Source organism: Mizuhopecten yessoensis, unplaced genomic scaffold (assembly GCF_002113885.1).
Source record: "Mizuhopecten yessoensis strain PY_sf001 unplaced genomic scaffold, ASM211388v2 scaffold2329, whole genome shotgun sequence".
Lineage (NCBI taxonomy): Eukaryota > Metazoa > Mollusca > Bivalvia > Pectinida > Pectinidae > Mizuhopecten > Mizuhopecten yessoensis.
Genome location: NW_018404492.1, coordinates 6,963,598 through 6,989,421, shown reverse-complemented (window position 1 = coordinate 6,989,421; position 25,824 = coordinate 6,963,598). Strand labels below are relative to the sequence as shown.

General features: G+C 35.5%; 1 protein-coding gene across 2 annotated transcripts in view; it reads left to right on the top strand.

Annotated features, from left to right (window-relative positions):
• Nucleotides 1–15,734: 15,734 nt before the first annotated feature.
• Nucleotides 15,735–25,824, top strand: part of LOC110445699 (limbic system-associated membrane protein-like) — a 32,435-nt gene continuing 22,345 nt past the window's right edge. Inside the window, exons 1-2 of one of the 2 annotated variants that reach the window (XM_021490472.1) lie at nt 15,735–15,836; nt 22,900–23,650. In XM_021490472.1, coding sequence (XP_021346147.1) covers nt 23,611–23,650 — 40 coding nt within the window. In that variant the 5' untranslated portion in view covers nt 15,735–15,836; nt 22,900–23,610. Of the gene's footprint in view, nt 15,837–15,881; nt 15,926–22,899; nt 23,651–25,824 lie in introns of those variants that run through there. The other variant, XM_021490473.1, reaches the window with a different exon arrangement.

Below are 25,824 nucleotides of genomic sequence, written 5' to 3'. Positions count from 1 at the left end.
TTAATAATACATATTATTATGAACAGTCATGAGTAGAGTATATACTTTTATTATTGGATAACCAAGAACCAAATGAGGATACTATTACTATCAATATAGCTATATAGTAGTACAGTATAATACAAACCAGTCAACTTCAAACACAAACCAGTCAACTTCAAACAAGCATGTGATGCGTCTTATTAGTGTAGTGTGAATGTGGAAGTACAAAGATGAATGATTTTGCCCAACAACAGATTCAAGTATATTATAAAAAAACAAGTACCAGTACATTTTGTATGTATTAAAATGGGTGGTGTTATGATTCACTAATATTATACTATACTATTGAAACAAATGCATAATACGAGCTTCGCTCTTTCCAGACCATGCCTGAGTCATATTACGGCTCCGTATCAGCTTCAGTTTGAAATCCTCCCTGCCGTATCAGCTTAATTGACCCTTGGTTGGTTGGTTGATGGGTTTATAGACTACACGTCTTAGTTTTATTGACCCGTATCACCTTAGACTATGAACCGTATCATCTTGTTATTTGTACTGAATGGAGTCTTTTTACACAAGAAATTGACACTGATTAAATAACAAGGCTGACCCAACTTCAGCAATGACCCAACTAGTGGTCAGTTGCAAGATAGGCGTAATATGGCCACAGGGAGGCCTGTAATTAGTGGGAACGGGGACCGGACGACAAGCCCACAGGTGTCCGGCAAGTGTGCTCACTGGAAACTAAAGCAATTACCACCAGATCCTTTTAGCATGGTCAATAGGTGATTCATTGAAGTAACTACTGTAGGATAAACAAAACAAACACTTGATACAGCTATTATAAATTAATTTACTCACATATGATTGCATTTGGTAAGGCTGAAATAGCGTGTGTATTCAGTTAGTGAGGTCGCCATATTGGATTGTGTAGAGTACAGGCCGGAAAGCCGAATGAAAATCCGGATTTGTTGTTATTAAGGAAGAAGGGCCCAAATAAAAATGCTGTTGTAAACTCTGATCAAATGAACTGACAACAGTATTTAATACAGTTTAAAGGAAATGAAATTTTCTCTTACCATTATAGGAACTGTGATATTTTTTTCCATGCAAGTGTTTTCCCCTATGTAACATAAACAGCTTATAAATATTTCTTCTTTGAATTATATTAAGGTGGCTCCACACTTTCGCAATTAACCAGCAAAACTCGTTGAAACTTTCATATAATGGTTATGCAACTATGTAGAGTTGATTTTATGAAAATCTAAACATTCCGATAGTTTGGGGATTTTTTTGGAAAAAATAACAAAAAAATGAATTTTCGTCAATTTCAATATTTTCCGGGTTTTTTTTTGTGTGTGGCATTGTTCGGAACAATAACAACAATAATGAAATGAAAAGAAGCATTTCTAATTAATCCTACAAATATTTGTTTTATCGCAAAATATGTAACACATGTTACACAAAGTGTTTTTTATTCAATTTGTACCGATAAAAGTGATTATCTACAAGCTAATGTGCTTTTAGATTGACTGATTGATAGGTTTTACGCCCCCTTCACTATCGAGTAGGTTATCAAGCAGACAAATACATAGACAAAGGGATAAAGTATGGAGTTTATATGTGTTTACTGCATAAGTCTATTTTTTGTAAGACGGTTCCTAGGCCTTTTATTTGCCTTAACCTAACACTCGTCGTTTTGCAGCACCAACCCTTGACCGGAAGTGAGGTACTGAGCCGCCGCGAGCTACACCAGAACCTTCCTATTCTATGAATTTGGTATGGTACATGTATATATATTTTAAAGTCCTTCTAAATGTCTGATAAAGAGAGCCTAGTTCTATCGACCGAATTCAAATCTTACCCTATCCTCTGTGTCGGCGTTACACGCCTACTCTTTTCGAAAATCTCAGAGAGATCTTTTCCGTACGAGATTAGACAGTTCTCACATAAGTGCATATCGTGTTTGTAGCGAAAGCTTAACCTTATTGCGTTATAAACTAAAGCTGATACATATCGTGTTTCAGCGAAGCCTCACCCATAGCGATTTTAGGTGTAGCTGATACAAGCGCATATCGTGTTTGTAGCGAACGTTTAATCTTATAGCGTTATAAACTAAAGCTGATACATATCGTGTTTGTAGCGAAAGCTTAATCTTATAGCGTTATAAACTAAAGCTAATACATCTCGTGTTTCAGCGAAGCCTCACCCATAGCGTTTTGAGGTGTAGCTGATACAAGTGCATATCGTGTTTGTAGCGAAAGCTTAATCTTATAGCGTTATAAACTAAAGCTGGTACATATCGTGTTTGTAGCGAAAGCTTAATCTTATAGTGTTATAAACTAAAGCTGATATATATCGTGTTTGTAGCGAACGTTTACCCTGATCGAGTTATCGTGTTGTATTATATGCTTGTAAATTTCTCGCAATCACATTGGCCGGATCCAATACACGTGACCAGTCCTCAAACAGTCATGTACGTAGACTGGTTATAGCCTATATCGAAATTCCTGCAACTGTCATAGCGCATGTGCAGTTAGACCGGAATGCGATCTGTCAGACGACAACAGAAGATGGCTACTGACGAGCGCTTCGCCTCCGTTATATCTCAAAATTCCCCAAAACTACTCGAAGATATACAAATGTAGATGGTGTTAATTCCCATAGAACACGGTGTGCTTATCTTAAAAAGGAAAGAACATTGACGATGTCTTCGAAAGCTATGATGGCGAATTTTTGTATTCAACCCTGGCTTAATTTTACACGGATGCTAGTTTCAGTAAAGCTGAACTATACAAAAACCCAACTCTCAAGGCTATTAGGCACGAACTGAATATATATTTGCAGTTATTTGGACATCATCAATGGTACAGAATTTCACAAGTCAAAACGAACGTCCCAAGCCATGTATATGGAACTCAAAAGGCAGGGCCTACGAGGAATTGAGTATCACCCGCATATCGAAATTTAATTGTTGAAGCATATTATAAAAAGGTTTTGTGCTTTTGTGCTGGTAAATATGATGTAATATGAACCTGAAAAAGTGATATAGACATCGGCTGCCAGCACAAAAGTCCAAATTGTATATTAATCAAAAGCTTACCCTTTTAGCGTGCTTATAGCGTTATTACTTGTAGGTATAGCTGGTACATGTACCTATCGCATTTTTAGCGAAAGCTTAATCTCATAGCTGTTTTACATATACACTTTTGGAGCTATAGCTGACTTACCATTATAGTGTTATTAGCTGACGCTTACTCTTTTTGTAGTGTTTGTGGGTCTCTTTAAACTCAATTTTTCTTTTCTTATTTTGTTACATTAGGTACATTTCACGTTAATTGATATATTCATTCAAGGTTTATGGGCTAAGGACGTTTTGCAGAAGAATTATTTTTTACAATAAATCAGTTTCAACTGTGTAAAGCGATCTATAAAAGTTTTCAATTCCTTGAAAAGACGCGAAAAGTTAACACCGAATTAGAATACCTTTAACCAATATTTCGCTCTGAATGTACATGCACAATATGACTCACCGTCATCACAACGTTTAGCCCTTGGTTAATTAAATATATGTTAATGGCGTCACTACATGTTACATTTATGTCGATGACGTCACTATAGCAGTTTATTGGATAATGCAGACAACAGTGCCTGGTTGTCCTTAGCAACACGCAGAAGGCAAGAACAACGTTTAGTCTTTGATATAATATATAGCTAACATGTTGACTATATTTTGATGACGTCACACTCACAGTTCATTGGATATTGCAGGCAACAATGCCTGATTTTGCTAAGCAACACAAGGAATGGCAGAATAATGACTTTTATATCTCCAACGGTGCGCAAGAGACATTTTTCGTTTAGATGTCGGAAAAGAAATCCCAATTTAATTCCCAGGTTACATCATACCGCTTGGCAGAAACCGATAGTGGATTTTCTTTTTCCTTTTTTTTTATGGGAAATATTGCTTCTGAGAAAAATATACTGCTAATCGTCCGTGATTGTACGTAGTACCATTACTTGAAGATGAGTTTTGAAAATTATGATAAAGCTTCAAACCAAATGCTCCAAACGTCAAGATAGCTGGTTAGTGTGATGGGTCATCATTCATATAACAGTACGATTGATTCTTACGGGAAAGGGCCATTAAGTTAAATCCTAACCTGACATCAGAAAATTCTCCAAATCTGGCCAATTACGCCGGGCTACTGTAGTCCCTCGCGGGAGCGCTACCGGGCTTAAACAGGATATCTCAATAAGTTGAGCAATCGCTTTTGAAGCATTGGCCGTGCTTTCTCAACGCCAAAACGTGGCTGCAGGTCTAAATCGTAATTAGAAATCCAGAAATAAAAAAAAAATGTGGGTTGGAATGTCACTAGAAGACAAATCTAAAGATTTTGATTTCAAATACGAAAACAAAAGAGATTTCCTTTGAACAATCAAATTATGTAAGCGTGCATGCTTTTGATGGTGCCTGGAATTAGTGTCAGGCCGAGGAAAGGACAGGGAAGACCCGCTTCATTACTTGTTATGTAAAGGCGCGCTGTTAAAGGTCCATGATATCGTAGAGATCGATTTTATTTCGAACCGTTTTATTAGAGAAATATCATTTAAAAGATAAAACGAAACTATCATAAGGAGTTTCACTATATTAATTTTAGCTTATTTGTTACCATGTATACTCCATCAGAGCAATATAACGATGTGGGCTCCATTTTAGCGTCATTGTCTCTGTGTGTAATCTCATCTAATTGTCATTGTTTCCGCGTATACATTGTTCTCGACCTTAGATTCACAGCCCCCGTGTATGTTTTGATCACATTTAATAATTTTCCTATATTAACACCATTTATATATATATATATATATATATATATATATATATCCCGGGGGCCCTTGTAGGTAGTGGACTCCCAATCACTTAGAAACCTGGGATGGGGTCTTCCCCGAACACCAACTCTGCTTAAAATCACATGTTTACATAGGTGGCCAGTTGTGATGATAGTGAGTTACAGTCTATTGCAGAAATGGTGTACAGGTAAATCAACTTCTAATCAGATAATCAATAACTGCTTATAATTGCAAAATATTAATTAGTACTTATTTTCCGATTTCTATGAATTGTGTTTAACTTGTGTGACTTCAGTTTGATATTATTATCTGTTATGTTTTAATACTGTATACTTTCTTTTTCTGTGATGATTATTACTGTTTTATTATTAATATATGTGATTATCTCCCTTTACTTGCAATATAATATGTTATTGTTATTTTTACATATGTTTGTCGCAATAATAGCTCTCAAGAGCTAATGTTCCTTGTTTACCTGTATGCGACGTTAAATAAAGTTTCTTGTATCTTGTATGTTTCACTTTCAATTTATTGTACATGTGTATACTTAACCCGAATCCATTGCTTTTGTGTTTTAAGTGTATTCCATCAAATACCATTGCCAGCGTTTAGACTCCGTCTGTGAACTTTCAATTCAATATATTAGCATTCCTGCTTCTCCAAAACAGGGTTTCCAAAGATGCAGGTTATGGTCATCACCATTATCTCATTGCGAAATATGCTATTTCTTTGTATAAAATGATGGTTGAAGTTATAAATTATGCTCATTTGTGTGCCTTGCTTGGTTTGGTTTGGTTAGTATTGTTTAACGTCCTATCAACAGCTATGGCCATTTAAGGACGGCCTCCCATGTGTGCAAGATGCATGCGTGTAGAGTATGCGTGTGTGTTTTGGGAGGCTGCGATATGTTCGTGTTTGTCTCCTTGTGATAGCGCGGAACTGATGCCGACTTTATAGTGTTACCTCACTGAAACATACTGCCGAAGATACCCACCAGGACACCTCACCCGGTCACATTATACTGACAACTGACAACAGGCGAACCAGTTGTGTGCCTTGTGGTTTGTTGTCATTCCCTCAGTTCTCGATTTGACCAAGATGTAGAAGGCGGGAGTCGTTGAAGATACTTTTCCGGAAAATTAGGTCTTAGTCTCCTTGTCCTTTTCCACAACACGCTTACTCCTTGTACTTTTCCATTCTTGGTGAAGATCCTTTAATATTGTCTTAAGTTTGCCCTAGTTATTTTAAGGGTTCATATTACGTACGGTTTTGTAAGCACTCTGGTGGGATTTTTTTGGTTTTTTTCCTCCGTGTACACTTTATCTCAACGTCCAATCTAATTAAAATTATATCTTCACATCGCTCCCTTTTACTGATATGTCGCGTTGAAGATCTAACAACATCCCGTAGAGGGTCATGTTCAGGCGACCTTTGCATTAACCAATCAGATGAGAGCTTACGCATTTCTGTAAGTGATGATGTAATGATTTCGGAACACACTTGCTATGATAAAAGACCGAGAGGTGTCAAATGAGCATCGAAAATGACGGCGCCCTGACACCACGCCGTGTCTATCTACAAGACAACGTTTGTACAATTTGTGGATTTTGCTTTGAAATAAGAGAGACTTCCTCTTCTGGTGATGTTGTCGTTAAAAAGTTTAACAACTTGAAACTAAAATTAACCAATGACAGGCTTCGCAATATTCAAACTATCACTGGACCAGACGAAAAAGTGGATTTTGGGCTACGAGGTGTCTGCATTAAATGCTACAGGTCCTGCTTTCTGATTGGTTGAATGAAAGAGTTATGTCGCGTTTTGATTGGCTTGTTATAAATGCGATAATGCATTCATGTTGACCTCTGACGTGACCCTCTATGAGATGTTGTTAGATCTTCAACGCGACATATCAGTAAACGGGAGCGATCTGAAGATATAATTTTAATTAGATTGTCTCAACGTCATGCTCCACATTCTCTTCCTTCACGGGCATTTTCAGATTTGTTTTCTTTTCTCCTAATAGCATCAAAAGTCGATTCAAAGATTCCAAACCGCTCCTTATTCCAATTTAACTGGTGTTATTCAATCATGGGTAAATGAAGAGTTTATTGGCATGTTCGGCCTAGGGTAGACTTTCGTTTAGAGACTGTATGGGAGGCGTCCTCCTTCAGTCCCTGATTGATATTGATCTCACATGAATACCGTTCATATCATGCGTGTAAGTAACGTGGAGTTATAGTCATCTCTCAGATGCACGTACATGTATGAGCAAGATGTTAAATATAGACTGCTGGTACAATATCTCAATGGCGTGTCGTACATCAAACGCCTCAGTGACTTAGATGAACCAGTCCTCGCTTGTATTACGCCGATGCAGAGAGTAGACATGTACGCATACCATTTTGATTTGATTTTTAGCGAAATATCTATGTTGGAGTACATCTAGATCGATGCTAAAATCACCAACCACATATATATATATATACACGTATGGTTAAGTTGTAAAGAAGCTCTATTACTCATTTTATACTATACATCTATCAAATTCTGTTGTAAAATAAAGCTTAATGTGTTTTGCTATGAGAGATACAATGCTCATAATTCGTCGTAAACCAAACACATAACAATATGCCGGACGGAAGCAAATTTAAACCCAATTAAACATGTACATGTAAATATACAGTATAATCGAACAATATTATGCTATCATTTTATTCATTTTTTTTTGTCATATTTAAAAGGGCAGTGTTTCACTTGTGCGACTAGAATGTGTTCGTGTTAGATATGAAGATATAACTACATGTAAGTTGTAGTACAAATGGCATATCAAAGGCAAAGACATTTACAAATGTAGCTGTGTTCCGTCGAATTTCCAACCAGTTGATCTTTGGCACCCTGTGTTACAGGTCAACGCACAATGTATGTTCTCGTGTAAAGTACGCTTGTTGGATAGATTCTGCTTGACTTTTACAACAGATATCCGAATAAAAGCACAATGTTTCTCCGACAGCTGGAAATCGAATAAATTTTCTGTAGAGCGCACTTGTCGAATTGGTATGCATAGATTCTATAAGCGGGTTTCTACAAGACCGATCGCCTTTATTTTCCCATTTCACAAGCAATAGCCAGTACTTATACCGTTCCGTCCTACGTCCCGACATCTCAGGTGCACTCCCAATCTGTGCCAATCTGAGCTACCCATACACTTCTATGATAACGCTGGTATCTTTCTATTGATACAATAAAACACAAATAGTTATGGATTTCAGGGAATCTATTTCCACTGATAGCGATTCCTGTTTTTTCAATAAAGGCGATTATTTTCGTATTTAAAGACATCGATTTGCGTCCTTTCTAATGTGAACAATGCATTAAATGAATTGAGCATGATTAGCATATAAATTGAACACGATGTGCTTGTCTCTAGAGATACAGGCGCTTGGCCGTGATGACGTAGGACTGGCACTCACTGCCTGTTCATCCACGCTTGGGCAGCACCGACGACCACCTACGGTGGACACGGTGGCAATACACGAAGAAAAAAGTCATTATTCAATCTTAATGTGAACGATTTTGACTGTTTTTGATAGAGCTCATTTACAAATAAATCAGCAGATAGCGCTATTAGACGCACTGATCAAATCACTTTCTGCTGCCGTTTTAACGTCAACTGTATTTCTGTATGACGTTTCATCCGACGTGCTGGATCCTTAGCTCATATGTGTTGTGTGTTTTTGATAAATGATTTCATAACATGCTTTTTGTAATATCTTTTTTAAGTAATTTAAGGCAATTAAATTTCTAGTTATCTAAAGTTATTTAGTAACGCGCGTTATTAGACAATACATTTTACATTTTATATTATTATTCAGTTACCTTACTGCGGAAAGGTGTTCATTTCAACAATTTGAATAGGGAAATGCAATCAGATAATAAATAGTTTGATGGTAATGTACAACCCGTGATATTTCAAAACGTTGTAAAAGCGCATAAACTTAGAATCAAATAGAAGACGATGAATTATCTTTAACATTCATCAAATATGCTTGTTGCTGTCGTTTTTAAAGTTCAGTTTATTAAATATTTCTTTTAAAATGAACAGTGGCTTTTGCTAATGTAAGGAGGGTCTCTTACATGATATGCCGATCATTAATCCTAGATATAGGTTGGTAGACATTTTTTTATTGAATAAGGAAGATATGAGGTAGACTATTCAAATAGAATATCGGTATTTCAGTACTGGCTGTCCACCACTTCCGCCCTATATGTTTTTGTACATGTATACTTATGAAGCTATTTTTACTTACAATATGGCAAATGATGGAGATACATGTCCAGTCCGTTATTTTAGTATTCAGATATTGACATTTTGGTATCGAATAAAACTGATCTCATGACTATCTGACATCTCCGTTATCCTCTATCGCTTGAGATGAACGATACAGACTCCATTTCCTTAGCTTCCTACATTGTATATTGATAATTACTTACAGAATGACAGTTACATGCATGGCCACCTAACTACAAAACCCTTAGATAATCGCAACTATCGTTTACTTTCATTTCCACAGTAGCAACATTTTGGTTAGGTAAAAATTTTAATTTTAATCTTTATTGCTGTGTCTTTTGGAGTTTTCACATATGTTATTTAACTTATAGCGACCGCATGTAGATTTCACTGTATGCAATTTTTGTTATTTGTGAATGGTCAAATGTATCATAAGACAATTGAAGTATGTGTAATAGATATTTACACGTGTGTAATTTTAATGTTAATTTCCTATGAAGCGTTGCATGGATAGAGCATGACACACGGTTAAGATATTCTGTATAATAATGAGTATATTTGTATCGATTTTCTTTCGCGTTTTCTTTCTGCCACCTTAGCATGGCACCAGAACTTAATGTTTTTTCACAAGCGTTACGAAAACGTGAAAGCCAAACATAACATGTGATCCTGCTGTTAAACTGTCTACATGTATAGTCATATAGTAAGTTCAACATCATTGATGTAACACAACGTTATGTAACTTTTTCACAGCGATGAAGTGATATGTGAAGATGCCGTGTTGATATTCAACTTGTCAGGCCTCTACCTCTGCAAAATGAATTACATTGTAGGAGGTCCAGGCCTACGAGGAATTGAACAAATATGAAAGGCGAGCAATACACACAAGCAAAGTACATGTGAGACCTCCAGCAAACGCTTTCGCCCTAGTATTACATACATTCATGAGATGTGTTTTTGTTCATTGATATCATTTTTAGCGTTAACACAATATATAGAGAATGATACATGTTTTTTTCTATATCGCACCAAGTATCAACCTTGCTGCGGGAACCGTAGCTACTATGTCCGATTTTTTTATTTTTTTTATTGTTATCGGACCAAAAAAAAAATCGGACATAGAAGCCACGGTTCCCGCAGCTAGTATCAACCCGAGACTCCAATATCAGCCCGATGGCTAATATTGGTCGAGGGTTGATACTGGGTGTGATATGGAAAACGGCATATGTAATTCTGTTTATTACATACTTACTTATAAAATACGGATATATTTACTATCTTATGATCTGTTTTTCGAAAATCATAAAAAGGGATGTGATACGGGTTTTGCGGGCTGATACGGAGAGGGCTGATACGGGTTTTGCGGTGTGATACGATGAGGGGTGATATGGGTTAGAGCAATTGTGTCGTATCGCATATACAAACAAACCCGTATTTATTAGTAAGTATGTAATAAACTGTAAACAAGGATATTTTTACGCGTTTAAACGTTTGCGTAATGACTCGTTTAACTCATCCTCGATAGCAAACGAAAGTGAGCGTAACCCCTGGATATCGAGGATGCTTTAAACTGACCGCGGTGTGGAAATTTCTCCTATGGAATGGTTTTTCGAATCTTAGCATCCTACATATTTTTGATGTATAGAATCTATAAACACATATAAAGGTGTGGTTATTTTCGCACTAATTTACTGAACGCGAAAACGCGAGTAATCCCATACCGCGAAAATTTTCACGTTTACAGTACATATAATTACCTGTTGCAAGTAACAAAACAACAGGTGATGACTGGTGTTCTCCTTTACGATACAGCGTCCACTACATGGATATTGTATAATATAGATGCTGTGTAATGTTTTCATAGTTATATACTTTTGGTGAACAGTGGCTACCATACATACAGTGTACTGGAGCATTGCGTTGATGCAATTAAACTTGCGCCCTCACCCAAATGGCTGTGACGCGGCAATCAGATTTGATAAGGACACAGTTAAATATGGGTTTGACAGTTTGCATATTACATAAGGTCGTTCTGACCTCACAGCGTACGGCCTGCACGTAGGATAATCTGGACTGTAGACATATTTACTGAAAACGCCTTTCATGGAAAGCTTTGAATAGACCAATAACCTATAGAATATACAAACGGAGTCGACAGCAGGGAACATAAGTGAGTCTCTCCGACACAGGACCGCAGTTAGGAGCCCTGTACTAAATATGGTCGGGCTCCCGCGATGGTTTGTCGTGGTGTTACTGTATCCACCACGTTATGGTGGTACCGTCCGATTAGGAACGGTAGAGATACATCACGTAAATTACACACAAAAATCCATTGTTTATTTTGGTGTCTATTGGGTTACACTGGTTCTATAGATTGTAGAACATGTAATGCTATTTGATATATTTGTATTGTGTATTGTCTGATATGATTATATTAAACAGAACATTGGCACCGAACACAAGGGAATACACTTTGTACATCTTTGTGTCCTACACACGTACGTGCTCCATACAAAAGCTTAGCGAATTTCATCTTCTTCTCGCAAAAAAATATAGTAAGCCTTTGAAATAAGGTTACGTTCGAATTATTTTGTTACCATCTAAATATAACGATTATTTTAATACATTGTAATAACCATGTTTTTATACTGTATATACAAATATATGTACCCAGTGTTGCCTTAGTTTGTATGGCAGTTTAATTAGAACTACTCACCAAATGAAGTTGCAATTACAATGTCATTTATTCCCTATGTGCAACTCAAAATTGCTGAGTATATCTGAGGCTAAGGCATGTTATAACGAGCTGCTGTGATGTATTTGTGAAACCTGTAAGATGTCGACTCATTGGTCAGTCACGATCTTTTTCTCTGTTACTTAAAATGTTGTATTGTTGTATTCGATGAAGCATAGTTATAACTAACCGCAATATAATCATCCCAAGTGATAAAGCGTTACCTTGACTAACACTAAATACGTATGTAATAGGATCTGAAGTTTGTGTTTATATTTAAAAAAGAACTTCAGTTACCATAAATCTCGCTTCTTAATAATCTATTTTTAAATGCTTAGAAAAGATAATTGTTTTTTTTTTTTCATTGCAAATGAGGAATTTGAAGTATTGATAATCATTATTGATACTAAATACATTGCTATCGTTTCATCTTTATTGATACTTAAACTGAAATATGCAATATCTATATCACACGTATTGACAGTAAATTAAATAAGCTATTATGATTTGATTTGTATTGATATAAAGTTAGCTTTAGTGATATTATATTTAATCATATACACATTTAACAATATATTCATGTACTGGTTATATGTGAAGGAATATTTTGACATAATTAGCAATCCGAACGATACATGTCCTCGTATTTGCACTCATTATGCATATGACGTCCGTTTGACTAAGGATAGGGATTTCTACCACTTTTGACTGAATTGTCTCCCTTTTTACCTGTTCAAATTGCATTTCTCTAACATCTTTAAAATTTGAATGGCTTTATATGTATTATTCATTGACGCAAACCTATCGTGTGTATACGTTAATTCTACACTGTGATTACGAGATATCAGCTGCAAGACTAGCCATCCTTATCTTAAACAAATGACGTCCTTAGATAATCGAGATACTTAAACGTAAATCTGATTAAAGACTTATCACATCCGGTTTTCGGCAATTCAAAAAGTGTTCTTAATTGCTTTCGGAAATGTCGTTATATCATTAGTTTCTGAATACCCTTCCCTCGGGCGATACTATTTTAAAACGTATGATAGTACGATGGCGACAAGGGCTACCCTTATGATGACAAATTATTAATACATTTATTGGGCAACCATCCTAGACCTAGATATCATTATGAAAACAAGCTAGTCCAGGTGCGCATCCGCACCGCTTATATGCCAATTAGCTGCACGTCCACTCAGAGTCCTACCCTAAGTACAGGGAAGGCCCACGGAAATGTGGCTTCTATCATAAACGATCAAATATAATACGATATGACATTAATACGCAGTAGCAGTTTCCTCTAAAATTTACTTCCGTTCCATAATGACGTGAGGATTCTACTTTGTAAAATAAACTTTACGTGCTCTGTGCCTTGATGTCTAGCAAGTTAAAACATAGATAAGTGCATTTTCCTTTAGGCTACATGAATCAAGTGCATCGTGTAAAACAAGGACAATATCTCCGTTTCGAGCTCATATGAATAGAAATATTGCTGTTTTAAAATGTTGGTGATACAAATCATTTCCTTTTTCATTTGCTTGATATAATATTTATCTGCTTTCCTTCCTTGTTTCTTGATGTTTCTTCCTTGTATTCCGTGTTTAGGCGTCAGACCATCTATAATCACTAGCCCTCCGGTCTTGGTCGTGGGTTCGTGGCCTACATTAGGCATTCGCCAGGTACTTGTATTCCGGCTTTCGTCCACCACCAAAATGAGATACCTCCTAAAATGACCATGATTGTTAAAAAAAAAAAACGAACAAATATATTCTTTCTGTATCTGTATCTTCCATGCAACAACTTGTCTCCCTTTTAACTTGTAACTACTTGCTCACCTTTAAACTATTTGCCGACTTTGTATCAGCTTTTCTCCCTTTCAACTCATTGTTCTCTTGTACAAGATTGCCTCCTTTGTAACGGCTTGCATCCCTTTTAACTACTTTCCTACTAACCTGCCATGTACCTGCTTGCCTATTTTGTAACTGCTTGCCTCCCCTGTGATTTTTGGCCTCCCTTGTAAGGGTTTGCCTCCCTTGTGACTGCTTGCCTTATTTTTAACATCTTGCTTCCTTTGTTACTCCTTGCCTCCCATTTGACTACCTGCCTACTTTGTAAATGCCTGATCTCCTTTCGACTCCTTGCCTTCTTTGTAAGAGATTAACTCCCTTGTAGCTACTTGCCTGCCATTTGACTACCTGTCTACTTTGTAAATGCCTGATCTCCTTTCGACTCCTTGCCTTCCTTGTATGACATTTCCTACCTTGTACATGTAACTACTTGCCTTTTTTTTTTTTTTATGCTCGCTATTTTTGTAACTGATCGTCCCCTTTTAAATTCTTGCCTCCCTTGGAAGAGATTGCCCCCCCCTTGTAACCGATTGCCTCCCTTTTAACTATGTTCAGTCCCCACGATGAAATCCCTTAGAAATATTTTAAGGTATGCTATGTCTCTTAAAATTTGCTATTTGTGTGCATGTTTAGTGTTGATATACTGAAAAGATAATTTTCTCACAAATTTTTATATTTTGCTCCCAAGATTTCGCTATATATATAGAGTTGGCTATCAAATATTGGGACATTTGTCATGAAATTAAATGTTACAACGAAACATGTAGTAAATTAATTGTGGTCTCAGTCCATTACTGACAAAATATACAATAGCTTCAACATGCAAAGATAAAAACCTCAAGTCGACACGACCAGAAAACGATGAGAACAAACTCCGGACACAAAAAACAACATAGAAGTCATAATTAAACTTTACTAAAACTCTTTTTAGGTTAGGCTTAACGCATCTTACAACAATTGTTCCATCCGTCCTACGGTCGTTTGACAATGTAAGGTCATATTGGTATAAACAATATTTTATTTAGAAATATGCTGTACATAATATATAATTTTACATAGTGTAATATTAGCGATCTGGCAACAAGAAAAGGCTCTTATATCAAGCCATCTCCAAAAGGCCATATTATAAATAGACTGGATTTTCTCCCACCCTTCTGTGTCTCCCGTTTTAGCATGGAAAGATCAGTTTGTCGCCCCTTTGGGGGAGATGGCCTCGTGCCGATTAGCACGTGTTCAGTTGTGACGTCATCAAAATGCGTCATCGGTAATTGTTACGTCATCAAAAGTGAATGACGATATGCATACAATGTACCCCACATGTGTTTTTGTTTACAAACATGGCAGACTACTGTCGGTAGATCTGTGAATGAAATAATAGGATGGGAGAAAAATAAACATCCCCGACCTTGAGGGTTAAACAGGGAAATCTCCAACCCGCGGGGTGATTTCATGGTTGTCTTACCCTCTGTTAATCTCTCTTTTTTCGGGTTAGGATAGGTTGTGTCTTGGATAAACGATCATGCAAAACAAAGGTAAGTACATCCACTTGGTGTAAACAAATTTGTCAAATTCCTTTTCAAGTTATCGAAATGATGATCTTTGGTTCGTCATGATGTTTGAGGACTGTGTTGATCCAGGTAAATACTTATGTTATGTCGTTATGCTATGTATTTGTCTGTAACGATGATTTTTTTTGTCAATCGTAGTAAAAAGTAGGCTCATTGAAACCACCAATGACGACAAAATAGTGGAACTATTTTTCGTTTCAAACTTTCTCTTTAATGGTCATTTTTAAAATGAAAATATATTATTCTATTGATTAAGCTGACTTACAAGCATACATTAATACTAATGAATCTCGGACCTAAGGCTTTAACACAAAACCGGTTAACTGGGTCAAACGGTATGGTTGTTTAACCACAAACGTTAGAGTATCTCCTGAAGTACTTGTGCTGCCCAATTACAACATCCTGAATATGTAAAAACTGCGCATGCGTCAGATGAGTCTTTCCTTTATATGGGTTATACATGATTTAAATGTTAATTGCATTTGTATTGTGTCATTCCTACTGGTGAATGCTTCATCCGCTTGACTGGTGTTTCTGAGGATAGCAAGCAGATCATCATATATAAGGTAGGTATATTATACGTTGGTCCACTAAGGCTAATTATTAATCGTTGTGTAACCCACTCCTACTAGAAGTCGATACAATTGCAATATCGGTGAGTATTGGAGACAGTGTTATTCCGTTCGAACGTCCAGACAGGGATTTTTGTTTGTTCTGGACAAGAACATTTGAACACTTTAACAATTAATCCTGTGTATTAGTTTAGATTCAATCTGACATGTGTCTTGCTTAATGTGATAAACAGTTTTTACAAGTTATGTATATACAGTAACTAGACAGTGGACGCTTTGTAATACACAAATATTGACGTTATACTGAATCACCATAGAAATATGTGATGAATCAATTACATTGTGATTGACGTAAAATCCAAACATTGAGATAGGGTATGATGTTTTAGATTAAAATCTTGAACATTGCCAATGTCTTAAGCTTATGGTGACACATGTTAATCGACCTTGTGCGATTTCACCTGAAAATATTAGTATGAAGAAAATCAAGCTTGTAACCGCGTATACGTGTTAAATATGTTATCAATCCATTTTAACCTTGGTATACTATAACACCAATCTTTTAACCTTGGTATACACTACTACCAATTATTTAGCCTGGGTAAAGTATACCACCAGTCGTTTGATCTGGGTAAATTATATCGCCAATCATTTAACCTTGGTATACACTACTACCAATTATTTAACCTAGGTAAAGTATACCACCAGGCGTTTGATCTGGGTAAATAGTACCAATATTTTAGCCTTGGAATAATATACCACCAATTATTTAACACTGGTGAATAATACCACTCACATTTCACAGTCATATAACCTAGGTAAAGTATAACACAAATTAGTAAACCTGGGTAAAGTAAACCACCAATTAGTTAACTCTGGTGTCATATACAGTTTGTATTAGGAATAATTCATTATCAATACATATCAGAACCTGGATATAAGAGACTAAAGAAACAATCGCGTTACTGTAATAGGACCGATGTTAATATTATCATCATGGTTGTTTAAAATACACCACAAAAGTATGACACTGCACGAGTTCTAATTCGTACCCTACATTATCAATCGTTTAGACCTTTACTCGTTTTAAACTAGCATTCCAGGACCAACAACCATGAAATGTGATTTGACAGAAAATTACTTCAGCATATATAGATGCTCTTTATATGTTTCAATGTATAACTTTTGACGCTGGGGATACGACCATCATTCTAAACGGGATGTTGAGTTTCCATGGACACCGAGGTATGTGGGACAGGAAGTAGGAAATATAAGCGTTTCTATTGTTTATATCCATTGCATGTGTAATATATAGCTATTACCGTACCGCGTCATAACATATTTTTTTATAAATGCACCTGAAAGATGAAAGTAAGACACACATATTATTGCACCTTTCACATTTAGTTACTGAGATACAGTACGCCAAAACATAAATTACACTGTACAAATGTACTATACAGCTGAAATGTCCTTCTGAGAGCCATCGGTGATATTAAGGGCCAAAAAGTGGAAATCCAAATTATTCTAAACCATTATTGAAACACAAGGAGAGATATAAAGGACACCTTAATTATAATTCCAAACACTTTTACTGAGTACTGGTTAATTTCAAATCAATAATAAATCATAAACCCTGTCACTACTAAAAACAAAAGATAAAAACTGGTCATCAAGGTCTCGTTAGAGAAGTACGTGGTATGGAGGGATGGGTAAAGATTGATACAGGATTATATATATATCATAGAAGCAGTATGATAAGGATGACTTCTGATGCAAATGTACCAAACAAATAATCCAGTCCTGTAATATATATACTGTTACCGTCTGAAACCTGAATGAAATAACTACTAACACTTACCAAGTATAATAAGTTAATCAAACCGTTCAATCAAGGAATGTTAACTATTTAAGCATCATGTAGACGTACTTTTGTTGCATTTAAACGAAGAAAAACAAAGGCTGCAACAGGTAAGCGTAGGAATACATGTGAATGTACTATTGATAGTAAATATTTTTGTATGCATATATATTTGCGTGCTACGAGTAGACTATATCACTTTTGTTGTAATTATATGAATTAAAGTCATAACTTACTAACTCGATTAGCTCAGAATAGCTACGGATAATTTGATTAAATATACACAGTAAACAGACCGTACTGTCCTTCATTAGTAATCCATTCCAAAACATAAAGCTAATTCAAACAGAACGAACAAAGTTAAATCAGTATTCGTAAAAGACAATATGCTATCAGAACTTTGACTCCGCGCACCTCACGTACGTGCTATATCTTCCTGTTATCCAACCTACATGTACCATCACCTTACTACTAAAAAACGAACTCTTCTATTCGGTCATTGGTATCGTACACGCGGTACTTACATGTACAAAGGAGTTCGGAGATAATACATTGTTATATCTACATGCATGTATATACCTTTTATTGTACATGAATAAGTGTGGTTTTGGAATAGTTTTTTTTACGTATGCAAATCTGCCTTGCTATATTCTTTTTTAAATATTGTCGTCAGTACTCGTACCATATACACGGTATAGTCAATGAACGTATATTAGATACGCTTGCCACTTTGCATACATTTATCCGTGACAATGTTTTAAATCGCTCTAAATACATGTACATGAAGCTCACAACGTCTGTTTTCTCACGGTTGTAAACGTACGAAGATGCATTTGACTTCGATGACTTTCACTTGTTTTACGCTATAAATATGCCGTAATGGAGACATCGTAAAAACACCATTCATGTGTGTGCGTGTGTGTTGCAACTGAAGGGAACAGTGTAGCTTGAAGCTGACAGAGCAAGTTAAGAACCACTACTGTATCTTGCAAATCATTTCATAGCGTCCGTCGAGACCTTTCCTCATAGACAGGAATCGCATCATTTGTCATGTTAGCTACTGTATTGCTCCGTACATGTGACTCTCCCTCTGACTACCACTTACAATGTAATGAGGTGATTCAGACAAGCACATGGTCAGTACACAACAAACAGTACTACACCTAGCCTGTACCCAAGTACAAACGTAGTGTTAATAACTAGTACTAGCAATACGATACATGTTAATTCGCAATTGTTTCAAGATCAATACTCATCTGTCAACTGTGGGTACTGACCGCGTAACTTGTGTACATGTGTGGTCTCGGATGTGACCCTTCTCCTCAAGATTATGACCATATGTTGGAGTTTAAACATGTTTATGTGAACACTGTAAATGTTATTTTTATTCCTTCATATTTGCATATTTGATAGAGTGGTTAATTTCGCGGGATTTATATTTCGATGATTTCGGGTGTAGTGGCCATGACACAATATAAGCTACGGTACGGACAGATTACTGGTGCTTGATGGAAATAGAAACGCGGCATGAACACTTAATTATCTGTAGATATAAAACAAATAAAAAGCATGATGCTATTATAGATTATTCATGACAAGGTGTATAATTACAGCATAATGCGTATATATTTGTACTCGTCGGGTTGTATAGACAATTTCGCTGTAGAACATACTCTTGCCTCTATGATACACAATATTAAGTCGTTTGTCAGACATGACCGAAAGCTTGTCCGAGACGCTATATGCAGAGGCAGTTAAAGGATCAGTCACAATATTAACCGACGAGGACTTTTAGACTATTTGTATCTTATTTCGGCGGTTCTTGACTTCCCTGTCAGCTTTAATACGCATTCACTATGAAATCATATCCAACTTTATGTTGACCACCTACATACGTATATATATATATATCAGCTAGTATCGTGTATACATCCCCTGAGGGTTGAGGTATTTACCTATCTATGTAATGATATAATAAATAACAACTGGTAATTTCAAGTTTCGTCCTTCCTCCATTGGTTGAAAACAACCAATCAAATTTAGTTTTGGCATTTTTATGCTACATGTATCAGTTTTCTGTCATGATTTTATTCTGACAATATCCCGCTTCATAGTTATTTCGAGCTATCCTTACATGTAATATTCAACTAAGCCGTAAACAGAAATACATTCAAAAAAGAATATCTATTTTTTTACCTAATTAATAGGAATGGGGTTACTTCAATCTGTCGGCTTTGAGAATACGCCCAATTCTTTACTAACAGGCTGTTTCCGGTTAATCTAAACAAATGGAACAAACGACGATAGCTTATCGACTGTGCATGCTGTTTACCACCCGCTACAAACATTCCCATGCACCTTCCACTTGCGTCGCCCTGCACGTGTTAATGTTTTTAACAGTAAAAACGCAAGATGAATGTTGTAAAAGATAACATAAAGAATGCTGTGCTTGTTCATGTCTTCAAACTGTGACATTGCATTTAGAAAAGAAATAGAAACGGTAACATCGACAGCAGTTTTTCTTCTTAAGACAGCCGAGTGAAGGGCAGAAAGTAGATTGGGATTCCAGTTTCGTAAATCTTTATAACTCGCAATATCTCCTTCACAAGTACCAGTTCAGTGTAGGTTGTATATGTTCATGAAGTAAAAGATTGTAGACTTATTCCAACAATTATTATTAAATCCCCCAATGTTTCGATTGACAATGTCGGTTGTTTTTCAAAATCATATTTATTTTTTAAATTAATTCATTTCACTACATGTCATTGCGTTTCGATAAGGTTAGCATAGGAGCATGTTTGTTTATGGATGATACAATTTTATCTCCGACAACAGCTCAAGCAAAACTGTTTAAAGTACACTCTATGATGAAAATATCCTTTTGGGATGTCTGTCAATGACATTTTTATATGATTTAATAAAAACTGAATTGTCTGCCGGAACAAAACGTCTCCTCAAACTGAATAAAAAGTTGATTTTAATGGAAACGGTTCTAAATACCCAAAGGTAATTTGCTTCTTATATAATTCCTACTTCACTTGATACAACAAATTTGAAATCAATTTAGAAATGATCATGACAGCGAAAAAATATAATGTACTTTAGCGGTTAAGAGAAATATTTTTTAAATACTATAATAACATGAAGAGCTCAAGGGAGGCCGTTTTATATTTACAAGACCATCACAATTTTACAAACTTTTTTTGTAAGCTAGCTCTGTCAACTTCAGTTAGTCACTCTATTTATATTTACTCGGTCGAAGTTTCTTATTGGACAGCATAGGTACATGATCGATTTCTGTTCACGTCATCTATACAGGAGTGGGAGGACGAGTTAAAATTTGAAAAGTTTTTTTTTTATTATGCATTTTCTAACTTTAATTATTATATACGAAATCTCATACAATCTTTCAAATCCTCACAAAAATATAAATGCTTGGTTACATTGAAATACCTTCCAGATGTTATAATCACTGTAAGTGGCACAGACATGTTGAAAAGTGACTCAGAAGTGAGGTCAATAAAACCGTTTTACACTTACACCTAATCCAGATACAAAAACACTAAAACAAATGCATCCATAGTCTTAATTAATTTTTCTCGTTACGTCATTGACCTCTCTATTCATTATATAACAGGTGTTAATGGTACTTTGTAGCATTAGTTAATTTTCCGTCCAGTTACCACTGGTCTTTATTTTACCAGAAGGATGTTTTTTGTTGTTTTTATCATCAATCAGTATTATGTTTACGTTATTTGGAAATATTGAGTCAACTCTAAAAAGGCAACTTAAGACATTTTATTCAACGTTGTACTACTGACATATTATGATATCCAAGCCCGGTATATGCATAAAACTACCTTGCTGAGAGACGTTTGTTATGGCGTGGACTAAAGCCATTTATATTTTATTGTCAATTTATTTGAACCAATATAATACAATAATATCTAATTAAACACATGAAATATCAAAAGTGTACCGGACTTATATTGTTTCCTAATGATAAATTACCAGTAACGCTAGATGCAAAAATGAAAGTTAAAGTTACACAAAATATGTTTTTGGAAAACATTTATACAAACAATGAACAAAACTCTCCCTATTAATTATTATCTGAATTGTATAAAGGTTCCGTAACGTATTTTGTAACATTTCTTACTACGTTTTGTGTCCGCTTAGCTCAAAATAAGATTTTAAAATGCAAATAACTGCACGATCAAAATCGTACTTGATAATTTCAATTGATCCTATTTTCCGATTTCATTTCATTTAGTAACAAACAGCTAGTGTAAGGTATTCCATATAAATTGTAGACGTTTAAGGAAGATAAGAAGGAAGTATTCCTGACACCATTTGTTATCAAGGTAAACTGATCATTTTGCAATTCTACATGTTTCTAACTATACTACATGTCTATTTTTAACATAACGATATGTACCTTAAAGATGCGTTTATGTAACCTAGTTAACTACAAACATCAAAACACTACTATTTGATAGAACGCTAGCTCTTTCAAAATTCATTTAATGCCTACATTGTGTATACACGGTCTAGTTGGATTCTCCTCAAGCGTACAGTATATGTACTTTGTTGATTGATTGGTTTAGCAGTCAGTTCGCCTCAGGCTATACAAGTAAGATTAAGACGTGTCATATACTTAAAGATTAACGCGTTTACCTGCATTATAAGCTCCCACACGTCTACCTGCGACTTTGTGTGTTACCACACCTGTTCTGTGCATTGTAGCATTTATTATGATAAGACGTAAACTACGGCAGCATTCCTGGACAGAAAACCTTTAAAACACAGACTACCGTATTCAACTAAACCACAAACTATTGTATTATATAAGGATGACACAATACATAAACGACAACAAACAAAATGTACAATAAACATGTATGTAGTGCTGAAATTACACAAGTTTAAAAGACATACATGTCGTACTCGTTTAAATGAATCCGTACATACTGCCCTGATGGTCCACCGTAAGTTAAGGTAATCAACTCGAATACACATACTATCGTTTCTACCTGTCTAGATGACCTGTATAGCTCACTAAGTAAACCGGAAATCAACATACTTGATTTAATGGCGCCGACTGTGACCTGGGACTATGTTTTTTGTGTGGACCGTGAATGTACTAGCCATTATTTAGGTTATAGGTGATCTTATCGATTTTTCTCTCTATTTCAGGGACGTGGTGATGTAGAACAGGGCACGATGTATGATTATCACGTATAACCAGTAGTCAGTGCTGTACTGTCTGGCAGTGTGTGTATACCTCACAACCGTGACTAGCTAGAAGCGATTCGCTACCGTTTTGATACGTTAGTACATATATCTATAACTGACATAACATATGTACGTAGACTATACATGATACCAGTACTAGGAGTATCTACAGAAGACTTGGCGTTACATTTGCCAGAAGCGAGTCCACCGCAGTTAGAAGTACTCCCGAGGAGACCCCGAACATGTGCATCACATCCTGATTAGTCTTGATGGATGGGTAGTCGTCCTGTCCAGCCGATGAATGAATGGACGTCCTGGAAACGTCTAAGTCGGATCTATGTCAAATATTGACCAATTTTCATAGTGTTCTATCTGGATTATAAACACCATCACTGTCCAGGATATTGTTGGTGCTATAAGGAGAGGTACAGAAGTGGTCAATACGTTGTGTTTACATTAGAAACAAACCTTCTGCTCTATTTGCATCTTACTACCAACCAGATAAAACGTTTTTTCCTGTATACTACCGTCTCAACACATTTCTTCCTAAATATCACTAGATAACACTTGGCGCTGGAATTACATTGTTAGTGTTGGGTTTCAGGGTCGGTATCTGTACACATGGATTCTACCAGAGTTAGCCTCACATCCTAGGACTAAACAGACCCAGTCATGTGGAGTGTGCTATGTTTACTGCCTTTACTATTACCAGGTAAGTTAAAATCGATACGTTTTATATGTGTTATTCGTATATTAATGTACAGAAGATATTCACGTCGTTTGTGTATGCAGCTGTACTGTTTACGGTTCATTTCACACGGCATTGATATTTGAATTCGTCTAAACTGGCGCGACAAGTGATTGTATTGTGAATCATGATTTCGTGGTATTGAATGTACATTGTATAAAGGCAACGTCATGTTAACCCTGTACAACGTATTAGTAAATCAACAACGCACCCTTTCTTTGATTATGTACTGATGCCATGCTTATCAAGGATACTGAAGTACAATTGTATCTGTCAAAGTACCGTTTGTTTTGTTGTTCGATATTTAATTGTGAGTCATTATTTCGTTTTACTAGAGCCATTGTTTCGATAATTTTACTTTCGACATATACCAGGAGATATCTTATGTTAACACTGATTACCGTAGGCACATCAATGGATATACAATGTTTAGTGTACAGTGTGTATTCTTGATTTTGAACAAACATATCACAAGCAATTTAGTATTATATACATACAACCCAATGTCAGTTATCACAATAGCATATGTGAATATTATACATACGTAGTGATATGAGGTTTAGAAATCAATACTCTTATTCCTTAAAAATCTTCTAATTTCAACACATAAGAAATTGTGTTTTAAATACTTTGTCCATAGCAATAAAAAAACATCTTAGGTATGTGTAATTGAGTGGGACGCGTATGCAATTTTTACGACGTTTGTACTTGTGTACACAATATTACCTAACAATATATTAATGTTGCATGACTTTGATATTACACATACTACAATAGAATATATACACATTATAAGAAAATACACGTATTACGCCATATTAAGATATTTGAATACGTTTTACATTTAATTATAATATATTTGTATTATAATTAGAATAAAGTCTCCCTCGGTGACTCCTGTCTCTGTATACACAGTAACCGGACATGCAGGATAGTCCTGTCCTACTACATTTATAACATTTCCTATTTCTGTAAGGAATATGAGTGGGCTGGGTTTTATCCCAGGTAAATTTTCCCACACTGAAATCGATAACATCTTACTTCAAATACATTTTGTAAGTGCATTTATGTACACAGTATTAATGTACATGAACGCATGATTAGCTATTTACGATCTATTGAGAAACTCTGTAATAATTATTATTTATATACAATTTTAATGATGAGTTACTCGTGGTCGTATGTGTATTTAATATATATGTATATTATATGTTATTAATATATTAAATGTTAAGTAGATCTGTATCATTGACTGATATATACACTATGTATTTGTATGTATGTATAAATGACAGCAGTAGTACTTGAACAGCGTTTTACGTCAACTGTTTACATATAAATGTCCATAACATAGTGTTGGGTAGCACTTAATGTCGGTATCAATGAGACACAGACCGTTGGTGCTGGTACATCTAGGTAATTTACGTTAAATATCAATAACATGTCCATAATGAAACTCCTAATCGACTATTCATTTTTGAAATGACATATTTCGGTCTTGGCATTTATTTGTGTTCTACATTAAATATTAATAAGTTATATTGCATAAATGACTACTATTGGTGTATCAGTCATACTATGTTTTCATTACTACGTGTTGTTTGTTATTGGGTGTAAGACAGTGTATTTGCTATTTCGTATAAGGTAGTGTAAAGCTATCACTTTGTTGATTGAAGAAAAAATCTAACTGCTCTCATTATCATATTCAGATGATGTCATGATGTACATGTAATGCAATAGGATTTATAACTGTAGCTATTTTTTCTAATTCATAAAGCATCTAAATGGTACATTTTTTCCCAAACATCAGTCCGTTTTGTTATGAAGAGAACCTAAACGCGTGTCCTTATGTATGATTTCCATGAAACGAGCGAGGGAATGGGCTATGATTTGTTTTGATGAGATGCATTATACATATCAAACTTAAGGTATCTTGAACATGTTGAGAATATTCAGGTATGACATCAGTGGTTACTATTTCAAATTTAACTAGTAAAAGTGCATGTGTTAGTGTTTAAAATCATTACAACACCCTAAGTTTATGATAAGTTAAATATATTGACTGATTGATTCAACCATTACTTGCATACAAACGTTTTTGCCGAATAGACGTACACATCTTAGATGTATTTATATTT